At 37.0% G+C, this 11,748-nt stretch overlaps 1 protein-coding gene across 1 annotated transcript in view; it reads right to left on the bottom strand.

Annotated features, from left to right (window-relative positions):
- Positions 1 to 1,506: 1,506 nt before the first annotated feature.
- The window catches only part of LOC306854198 (FRAS1-related extracellular matrix protein 2-like), a 78,015-nt gene continuing 67,773 nt past the window's right edge, over positions 1,507 to 11,748 (bottom strand). Inside the window, exons 17-24 of the mRNA XM_079392021.1 lie at positions 10,404 to 10,596; positions 10,024 to 10,128; positions 9,330 to 9,457; positions 9,046 to 9,180; positions 5,794 to 5,920; positions 5,519 to 5,706; positions 3,146 to 3,292; positions 1,507 to 3,068 (exon numbers count right to left, since the gene is read on the bottom strand). Of these exons, the coding sequence (XP_079248147.1) occupies positions 2,577 to 3,068; positions 3,146 to 3,292; positions 5,519 to 5,706; positions 5,794 to 5,920; positions 9,046 to 9,180; positions 9,330 to 9,457; positions 10,024 to 10,128; positions 10,404 to 10,596 (1,515 nt within the window). The 3' untranslated portion in view covers positions 1,507 to 2,576. The remainder of the gene's footprint in view (positions 3,069 to 3,145; positions 3,293 to 5,518; positions 5,707 to 5,793; positions 5,921 to 9,045; positions 9,181 to 9,329; positions 9,458 to 10,023; positions 10,129 to 10,403; positions 10,597 to 11,748) is intronic.

Below are 11,748 nucleotides of genomic sequence, written 5' to 3'. Positions count from 1 at the left end.
GCTAAATAAAAACCTTGGATTGTTTTGGTTATTATCTATGAGTTTACGGATATGCTCTGCCCTGGCAGGTGTGTGCGAGTACAGTGTGTGAGTAACGAATCGAGTTCTGTTTCGTTTCTTCTTCTTGTGGTTTTAAATAGCTTGAACGAGTAAATTGGCAAATTAATCTGCGAATCACATGCCGAACGGTGGGGTCTGGACCTGGTCAGTATATCACAGATCAACTGCGATCCGTTAAAAGCCCTAGCCATGACAGATCAGAGCAATCTTTTATTTACTAATTTAACATGAAATCGTCAAATTGCTACTTGATATCAATCGCATACAACGAAAATACAGAATAATTAGAAAAATCATTTACGCACAATAAATAACAGAGCATCATATCTATACACATTTTCCCCAGAACTTTCTCACCGGGTCGCGACCCACTACCGGGCCATGGAAGAATTCCTACCGGGTCGTGACCTGGTGGTTGGGGACCTCTGCCTTAGAGGACTGTTCAGTTTTCAGCTTTGCCCAACACCTCGTCGTCTAATGGTAATGTGAGGCCTACACTGTGAAATTTGATGTAGGATCAGTGATGATCAGGGTGTGCTTCAGAAAAGCTGCACTGTAAAAACAAACCTGTCAAATTTACGGTAAAAAACTGGCAGCTGTGGTTGCCAGAATTCTACCATAAAAAATGCGGTAGCAACGTTTTAGGTTTTAACTTAAATTTACAGTTAAATACCGTAATTTCTTTAACTGATATAATCTTAATATACCAACCTATTAAAGTACTGAAATCTGTTTTGTTCCTTTGAAATACACTGATAACCACCAAATGCAGGTGATGATGAGAAAGTCACACGATGAGCCAAAGCCCATCACAAGCAACTTTTAAACAATAGAATATACAGAAGGTGCACAGTGTCATTCACACAAGCACTAAACACCATCATGGTGAGACTCATTAAACTGAAATATGCTATAAACATTAATGTAACAACATTAAATGTAACATACAACCCTAATAAACATAACTGATAAGAAAAAACTAAGAAGAAACAGTTATTTCAAAGAAAAAACGTCAAATTCAAACAGAATTTGAAATGGAACGCAGGGAATTCTGGGAACGTCAGTTTACGGTTTTTCCCTGTAAATTTTACAGGAACTTTCCGTTAACCATGTAACAGGGTTTTACCGTAGCATTTTCACAGTTTTTTACCGTTAAAATCACGATCATTTTTTACAGTGTGGAATCGGGCACATTCTTTTTGTGAAGGGTGCATGAATCAAGCTACTTACAAAGTTGTCCTAAAAGCAAACTGATAATTGATAATTTTTTTTACAGAGCTGTATATCTTCTATATACTGTACTATGCTATATTCTTGGACATAATTACATTAAAAATAAATAAATAAAGACTTCCAACTGTCAAATTGTTTGACCAATAAATCAGTAGGGTTTTGTGTGTGTGTGTGTGTGTGTGTGTTGAGGCATCTCAAAGAAAAGCTAAATTTGATCTCATTAATGTTCATTTGATACCATGCTAATTAGCATCACATTTAGGTACAAAAGTCATGACAATGATCTCAATGATCTCAAAAAAACAAAAACAAATGCTGACTGTAAAACGTCAAAGAAATGTTACATGGCAAAAATCACTGATCATTTCCCCAAACATTCTGTCTGGCTTATAATACACTATAATACATTTTTACACAGTAAGTGTAGATAAAAAGAAAAAGAAAACCATGCAAACTTGATAGTGACCATAAATATGTAAAATACAGAAAAAGAATACTAATGTGCTTTTGTTGCGCCAAAACTGAAACCATTTCACTCGTATGCAGGGGTTCCCAAACTCGTTCCTTGAGCCTATCCAACACTGCACATGTCTCCTTTATCAATCACACCTGATTCAACTCATCAGCTCATTAGTAGCAACTCCAAGTCAAGACCTGAAATGGTTGTGTCAGACAAAGGAGACATGCAAAATGTGCAGTGCAACCCCTGCTCTTATGGAAACTTGATTAAAGCAAAAACACTAGTTTGATGTTACTGAAGTTATTGTATTGCAGTACATTTCATTTGTAAAGTAGAAACAATAGCGGTGAAAAAACACATAAATGTAAAAAATAACAACAAAAACAATTTGAGCATCATGGATGGATGGATCACCCATCCAGTATAGACTAAAATTTGATTAAATAGCCATTAAAAATGATCAGTGACTGAAAACAACCTGTATTTATACAATAGCGTCTTTCCCATAATACCGTTCTTTCATCTAGCACCTTTGGATATAAAGTAAAACTTTCATTTGGATGAATATCAATGCCATCAAGCAGTAGTAACAGTAGTTTACAATCCATTATCTCAGCAAAAGATTCAGACTTCAAACAATTATTAAAGCAGTGATAACAGAAGTGCTTTTGAAATTCAAGTACACTTTCGGACCAACAAAATCCCGAGGAGAGGTAGAGTGTAACCACTCCGAATCACTATATGTCCTTGCGTGCCCGAGCAAATGCACAAGAGGCACTTGCAAACAAAAATGATTTGAATAAAAGGGCCCACTGTTGGGAAATCAAACCTCTGAGCTGTCGTTGCTATTGAGGCCTTGCCCTATCATGGGCTCTGTGCTGCTGGAGCATTTCGGGGACTCAGTCATGTTCTTGTCCCATCTAGATCGCACCACCAGAATAACAAGAATGACGAGGAAGATGGTGAAGAGAAGACCTACTAAGATTCCTATGATCAAGACAAGCCGGTCGTCACTAGAGTCTTTTTGATTCAATTCTCTAGGAACGATGCCCTCCGCCTGGGATTCCTCATGAAGGTTGGAATGTTTTTGAGCGCTGCGGTCCAGCGCTATGTGTAAGATGTTTGTGCCGCGGTTATTTTCTGTGCCAATATCCTGAGCCAAATCTAGAACATTGTTGGCTGACCTTTTGGAAATCGAGTGGCTGTGTGTCACAGAATGATAGTCAAGGCTTCTTTTCCCGATGCCTCGGTTAGCGTTGTCTCTGGACCGGACAGTGTAGATGGTGTGAATGTACCACTCCCTGCCTGTCGACACCTGGACAGCGTTATAGTGTTAGTACCACAACATTATAGCAATGTTTCTTAATTTGGCAGCTGTTATGTCACTCTTACCTGAAACAAAGCTGTAGAATCCAAACTAAAGCCATCAGAGCCCGGCTGCCTCACCAGCGGCAACGCTTGAGGATCGTCTACAGCGAGGAAAGCATTGAAACTAATGCTGCCAAATGTTCTCGCCTGAGTTTCTGGCTGAGCTTTGTCCTGTAAAGCAGAATGAGTTAAAAATTTTACATTATACTGCCTAATGATCCTGAGTGCTGCGCAAAAACAAGGATGTTCTCCATGCTAATGTAAAAGTTAGATCTACTTGACATGAAAAATATTTAACATTAAAATGTATTTTATTTCTTTCAGTTACCTACCAAACCAACAGTAAAAAAAGTTTAGTTTAAGTTGAAGTACCAAAATTACTAAAAATGCTAAAACTTAAAACGGAAAATATATAAAGAAAAACACTAACAATAAATTATAGATACTAAAATAACACTGAGTCAGCTAGATCTAGATTGCAGCTATTATGTTTAATTTCATTGTATGTCTGCAAAAGTTTCCTAAATATGATTAATTGTAACTTTGTATAACTGTTTGTATGTATTTCTTTGATGCTACAGCATCTAAGTGGTTTTTCGAGTCTAAGAAAATTTACTTCAACTTAGAGATTGATTTATATTAATGAACTTTTTTTAACAAGAATTTCACATTTTATAATTAAGTATGGAAATAAAATTTTACCTAAATTCTTACATTTTCCTGGTGGCTTTGCGGTTTACAAAATTTGCCTTTTGCTTTTTTTTTTTATTAAATCCATAATATTGGACATCTAATCTATATTGTCCAACTTTTTATGCAAGGTTTGGGCTTTATTAAAGGGACACTCCACTTTTTTTGAAAATAGGCTCATTTTACAACTCCCCTAGAGTTAAACAGATGAGATTTACTGTTTTTGAATCCATTCAGCCAATCTCCGGGTCTGGCGGTAGCACTTTTAGCTTAGTTTAGCATAGATCATTGCATCAGATTAGACCATTAGCATCTCGCTCAAAAATGACCAAAGAATTTCGATATTTTTCCTATATCATAATTTCGATATCATAACTAGTTACCTAGCTGGGGACTACTTTCAGGCGCTGCGTAATATCATTGCGCCTGCAGCATCCATGGTACGGCAGCAAAGTTCCTTGATTATTATGACGGAATGAGAGTATAGTTCCTAGCCATATCGGCCTAGAAAATCGCAACTTTTTATTTTCCGTCAGTCTTAGGCTACGTTCACACTGCAAGCAAATGTGGCCCAAATCTGATTTTTTGCTCACACGTGACTCAGATCTGTTTTTATCATGACAGTGTGAACAACACAAACCGCATGGAATCTGATCTTTTCAATTCCGATTTGTACCACTTCCATATGTGGTACTAAATCCTATCCATGTCAGATGTTTTGCAATGCGACCGCAATGTGAACGGTCATGTTGGATTTCATGAGGCTTTTACGTCACTCTAGATCGACATTCGTCATAATTCCGCGCTGACGAGAGACACTTAAAAGATTTTACATACCCAGAGTTATCAAGATAGTAGTGAAAGGTAGTCAGTGGAAGTACAGTGATGTGTCAGAACTCATATGTATTACAGTGACAACTCCACAAGCAAAACATGAGGGCTTGTATCAAAAGTTTCAAAACTCTGCTGTCTTTCGTCACATCCTTGTCTTTATTTTTTCATATTGCCGCATAATCGCTTACATTATATCCTCCATGTTTACTTCTGTATGATGGCGCGCTGCGCAAGTGTTGCCAAATCCACAGTTTCAACGCGGAATTGGGTTACTTTTTCCACTGTTGCCACAGGTTGTTTTTCAACTTTGTGGGTTAACGCAACCCCACTAAAGCGATATTTACCCCCTGAACATGATTGGGCTAGTTTTGGACTAGTTTTGAGAAACAATTGGCGGATTTGGTTGTGAAAATCTGGAAACCCTGTTTGTATCGCTCTTTTGCGCATACGGGGCAGTTCAGAACCATGATCTGTTCACACTGTAAATCTGATGTTGGCCACATTTAAAACAACAATGTGAACAGCTATACAAAAAAAATCAGATCTGAGAAAAAAAATCAGAATTGAGCACTAAGGCTCGCAGTGTGAACGTAGCCTTAGTACACGATGTAACAACAGAAGAGTCAAGTTTTAAATAGGAAAAAAATCGAAACTCTTTGGTCATTTTTGAGTGAGATGCTAATGGTCTAATCTGATTCAATGATCTATGCTAAGCTAAACTAAAAGTGCTACCGCCAGACCCAGAGATCGGCTGAATGGATTCAAAAATGGTAAAACTCAACTGTTTAACTCTAGCGGAGTTGTAAAATGAGCCTATTTAAAAAAAAAGTGGAGTGAACTTACAATATTACAATTTACAGTGTTCATACTTACAATGATCTTAAATCGGTACAAAAGAGACGGTGAATCAGCTAGGCAGCCGTACTCAAAGTTGTCAGGGTTGTATTTTGGGATGTATCCATCCGCCCCTGTGCACAGGAACACCTTCTCAATGTTACAGATGAACGAGTCTCCAAGATTTTGAACGGGATCCACCATTACACGGCCGTAGATGACATCTCCTAAAGAATGCAACAGCCATAAATTAATGACAGGTGTAATTTTTCAAATAATCAAACAGAAATAAAGAGTTGTTCATAGCATTTTACCCTCTGAGAAAGCCGTATCACTCTCCTGAGCAAAGCCCATGGAGCCGTCTGACAACCAGAGAGTCTTTTTTGAAAGCAGCAGCATTTGTGTGTTAAGACTGAACTCTGCAGACACTGGATCACTCACCTAAAGACAACACAAACATGATTAGAAAAATTGGGAATATGTTAGATTTCTGCCTTAAAGCTAATACTTCATTTAAGTAGTGGCCTTCGAAGGGATTGTGTTTTGCAAATTATAATTAATATTAATATATATTGTATAATTTTAGAATTTTCTTAGATTTTGAAATATAAACATTTTTTGAAGGTAATATATATCTTTATTAGAGATGCACCGATACTGAATTTCACCGCACAGCTGCGTCCGCACAGCTTTGAAGTATACTCAACCACGGATTAGTGCGGACAGATGAGCTCAACACATGTGCAGTACCACCTACTTGACCTGCGCTCTGTCAACATTCACCTCGCGTATGAGATGTTGTACTCGAGCCCTCCTGATGATGAAAATGACGTAATGCGGACGGTGCGTGGACACGGACGGCCGAAGTATACTTTGGCCTTAAGATTTCTGATCACGTGAAGAGAGTGAGAGAGGCGCTTTCAATGCGAGTTTTTTGGGAGCAGAGCCTGGTTAATACTCGCCGCGTATTAATGATGAGACAGATGATTTGGTTTTCCAGCGAAAGTAAAATAAAAGACTGCTTCTTAAACCAGAGAAGGTGAACATGTTGGTTTTGTCTTTGCTGTTTATCTCACGTTACGCTATGGAGGCTTTCTTTAAATGTTCTTTATTTATTTGATTCCTCAGTGTTTGCTAAACGTTCTGGTGTAGCCTATGCCATGCCTCGTCTTATTCCTTTATTCCTTCTTATTCCTATTGTAGCCTACTGTTTTATTGTTGTTGTGCTTTTAAATTAAGAATAACAATGAATCCATATTTCAATCATTTGTTTTAGTTTTAAACAGTGGATACCTTAATACCAGATTTATTCAAACATACAGTGCCCTCCAAAAGTATTGGAACAGTAAAGACAAAATTTCTCTGTTGGCTGTGGAGTCAAGACATTTAAAAATATGATTAAAAGACGAATATGAGACAAAACTACAGAATGTCATATTTTATTATTGGGTGATTCAAAAAATAGATGTTTCACCAGCTAAGAAGTTCAGCACTTTTAGAGTTCATCCCTCTATCTGATGTGAGCATAAGTATTGGAACAGTGGCCTCACAGGTCTTTCTAAGTGATCAGCTGTGTCCTGTTGCATTAATTCTTCAGATATTAAAAGCAGGGAATGTGTCGTATCAGTTATATCCATTACTTCTTACCAAACTCATCTCTTTCAGCAGTACTTGACTTCATCCTAAACTCAAAAAAACTCAAAAAAAAAAAAAAAAAAAAAAACTTTCCCTCTATCTTTCTCTCCACCTACTAGCTTGTACTTATTTGAACAATGACTGAGACTTGGTGTTACGAGCACTTCCTCTGTCTGACTGCCTCTTCAAGATGAATCGCTTTTTGTATTCCCCAATTGTAAGTCGCTTTGGATAAAATCGTCTGCCAAATGACTAAATGTAAATGTAAATGTTCTGCATTCTGAATCTTGCATTCGATGATGACACACAAACCAGGATGAAGACGAGGGAGCTGACTTTGAGAGAAAAGCAAGCAATTTGGATGCTAAAAGAAAAGAGGAAGTCAGTTAGAGCTCTAGCAAAAACAAAGGGCATGGAGAAATCAAGAGTTTGGAAACCACCTGCGACACCAGCAACCAACAACGACCTGATCGGCTGAAAAAACAACAGTTGATGACAGGGCTCTCAAGTCTCACGCATTGGGCGTGAGACACACGCATTTCAACCCGTTCGCATGCTCACACGCCACACCTTGTATTTCTCAGGCAGAGAAACTTCCAGGATAACGCCCACCAACAGACAGACAGTGTTTGATTTGGCATCTTTCAGAGGTTGAAACACTGATTGAGCAATTACATTAGACAGACATGATACATTTTGGTAAGCCATACTGCAACATCTTATGTACATTCATGTGTATTTTGCGCTATAACTTATTAAACAGGAAGAGACTTGAACTTGAACTGAGGAGCAATAGCGATCTGTCACGTCACATTTAAAAGCGTCAAAACCGCATTCATTGTTTGTATTTCATGATAGAATGTACAGGATTTGAAAGCTGAGAGTTTGTTTCTTATCAGAAGTAAAAAAGCACAGAGCTCTTTGTGATTATTGGATGGATCGAGGCGTGCTACAAATGTTCGGTATAGAGAAAAAACTGTGGATCTGGCAATGCTGGCTTGAACTACGGGTGATTCACCTGGTCACGATGGCCGATAGTGAAATAAATTTATTTTATCGGCCGATACCGATACATCGGTGCATCTCTAATCTTTATTAATCAAAATAAATGAAATTTAGTTGAAGTTGGCAGTACAAATATAGTTATACAAATGGACTGGACAAAATTATTGGCACCTTGTGAAAATTGTAAGAAACAATTGCTTTTCAAACGTGATGTTCCTGTAATTTGTATTTAGACACACCTGTGGCAAGTAACAGGTGTGGCAAATATAGTAATCACACTTGCAACCAGTTAAAATGGAGAAAAGTTGACTCAACCTTTGTGTTGTGTCACACTGAGCATGGTGAAAAGAAAAAACTGTAAAGAGTTGTCTGTGGATTTGAGAGAAAAAATTGTGGAAAAACATGGAAAATCTCAAGGCTACAAGTCCATCTCCAGAGATCTTAATGTTCCTGTGTCCACTGTGCGCAATATCATCAAGAGGTTTACAGCTCATGTAGCTAACCTCCCTGGATGTGGACGGAAGAGCAACATTAATGAAAAATTACAATGAAGGATTGTTCGAATGGTGGATAAAGAACCCTGATTAACTTCCAAACAAATTCAAGCTGACACAGGGTACAACAGGGGGTGCTACCAAATATTAAGTTAAGAGTGCCAATAATTTTGTCCAGTGCATTTTTTGGATTCTGTGTGGAATTGTATAAGATTGGACTTTTCTTCTGTTTTTTTGTGTTGTTCCAATGCAAAAAATAAAAATAAATAAACATGTGAGTACCCAAACATTTGCAACTGCAACAATTTTCTGAGAGAAGGGTTGCATTTTCTGACAGAATTGCACACACACACACACACACACACACACACACGGCTATGCAGCCTTTGCCATGACTCCTTTGATGAGTGCTTGTGATTCAGTAATGATGACCTGTTGGAATCGTATGTCCAGATCAAAGGTAATTGGCTCTCTGGGGTGGCACACGGGGCGGAAGCTGTACTCAACACCGGGAGGAGCCATGCAGGGAACCAGTTTCACCGTGTACGTGCCTGAGTAATCCCTCACCTGCAGGAAAGTATTTCAACACTTACTGTATCAGACGAGACAGTAAAGGGACCCAATAATGACAAATCCAATCATGAACATATAGTATCAAGAGCAGATTTTGCTTTGAACAAAGAAAAATGGCATAATCAGACACCCTAAAGACTTACAGCAAAGTCAGAATTGAAGGTCCACTGCTGCACCGGCTGGTTGTATGTCGGCTCACTTCTCACCAAGCTAAGGTTAAAGGTCAGCCCAGGATGGTCCGCACACATGACCATGGAAGTCATGGGGGAGGCTGTGTTGACACAAATGTTATTATTTGTTATGAATGCAAGACACTATCTCATCATAGCTGGTTTCAGAAAATTTACTTAATACTAAAAATGGGCAAATATCACAAAAAAATGTTTCACCCCAAAAGCATAAGAAAAATGAAAAAAGAATGAAAAATGTTAAAATAATATATTTAGCATTAATACTGTTTTAAGGGAAAAAAACGTTTACAACTATTTTTTTTTACACACTTTCAGCATAAATTAAATTCATGACATATTGTATGTATTGTACATTTAAATATGAATGTATAAATAACTGCAATTTTAATTTAAATCTAGTAATAAAAATGTCCAAAACAATTTCTGGTTCCATAAATAAGATTAATTTTCTTTATTCAAAAATAATTTCTTGTTTATTTAGATTTTTGAGTGAAATACGAGCAGTAAACTTCTTGACAGTGTTTGTGAGTTTCATCCAATTACATAATGAAGATATGAGCTAAAAAGCAAATTAAAAATAATTCCTAGAACCAGATGAAATCATTTATAGGTACTTGTAGTATATTTAATATGTTTAATAACACACCTGAATGTGCAGTGACAAACAGTCCCCGAAAACGTGCTTCTGTACGGAAGTTCACGACCAAACGGCCTTGTTCATTGATGCGCATGCTTGTAGGATAGAGGGCACCTATAAATAAATAAATTACATTTTAATATATATTTCAATACAAAGCAGCGAAAATAATTCATAATGTTTTTTTTTACTGTATTTCTGATTTTAAAAAGTCTGTCTACATAAGAAGCTCACTACAAAAACATAAACAAACAAGCAAAAAATTACTGACCCTAAAACTTGTAAACAGTGCTGTAAGTAGGCTACTATGCAAAAATAATATAAAATAGTCCAAAAATATTGCTAGATTTATTACACTGTGTTTTTCATTCAAATAAACGCTGTCTTGCCTTGTAATTCAGCTTCTGGTGGACTACCAATGCCATCTCTCCATAAGATGGCAGTATCGTAAACAAAAGTGAGACGCAGCTCAGATTGCAGGTCAAAGTGCTGCCATCCACCAGCGCCGACGGGCGAGTGGAAGACGTATGACACGTGCAAGGGCACACGCAGGGTCACGTAAGACTGCACCAGGTTCAGCACCTACACACGACAGAAAGGTCAATACTTCAGCATATAATAACTACCCAGCTAACAATGCAGGGTTATTATATGCTTTTAGAATGATTAGTGGTTATAAAAATAGATTCTAAAAATAACTATTAGAGAATTTTCTACATAGGTTCTCTTTAGTTTGTTGCCAAAGAGAGAGAGAGAGAGAAAAAAAAAGAACCTACATAGAATGTTATTTTTTGGTTCCCAAAAAATGGAACTAGACTTTTAACTTCATGATTATTACACAAAGGTGACCCTGGACCACAAAACCAGTCATATTTTTTTTAAATTGAGATTTATACATCATCTGAAAGCTGAATAAATAATCTTTCCATTGATGTATGTTTAGGATATTTGGCCGAGATACAACTATTTGAAAATCTGGAATCTGAGGGTGCAAAACAATAAAAATGTAGAGAAATTTGCCTTTAAAGTTGTCCAAATAAAGTCTTTAGCAATGCATATTACTAACCAGAAATTAAGTTTTGATATATTTACGGTAGGAAATGTACAAAATATCTTCATGGAACATGATCTTTACTTAATATCCTAACGATTATTGGCATAAAAGAAAAATCTATAATTTTGACCCATACAGTATTTTTGGCTATTGCTACAAATATACCCCAGTGACTTAAGACTGGTTTTGTGGTCCAGGGTCACATATACTTTAATATACAAATACATAAAATCTTAATTAGGGGGAAAAAAAGGGGCAAAAGCCCATACTTGTGTGTATCTGGAATGACTGTATATACATATGTGTCACCAGAAGATTGTGATGTTGCTCTTGTTTTAAGCAAACTCTGCATACACTCAGTTTATCCTACAAAGTGATCATTAATGGATTGAATCAAAAACTTTAAACTCTTAAAATTACGGTCAGAATCACAAACTTTTAATAGTAAAGTTTCCTGAAAATCCTAAAATCTTTGTAGTAAACTTGAATTTACTAGCTAATTAATTTGCTAAAAATGGCAGTTTACTTTGACTTTAACTGCTATCCGCCAACTGCTAACTCTCCAGGAAAATGTTTTGGATAACTTCACCGATCAGCTTCACTGAACTTGAATGTGGCCTGTACACCCATCCATTTCTGTTTAATGACATTCGTCCACTTTAATTAACTGCACAGTACAC

Source organism: Barbus barbus (assembly GCF_936440315.1).
Source record: "Barbus barbus genome assembly, chromosome: 34".
Lineage (NCBI taxonomy): Eukaryota > Metazoa > Chordata > Actinopteri > Cypriniformes > Cyprinidae > Barbus > Barbus barbus.
The sequence above is the reverse complement of the archived record's forward strand: the minus strand, read 5'-3'. Positions and strand labels throughout refer to the sequence as shown.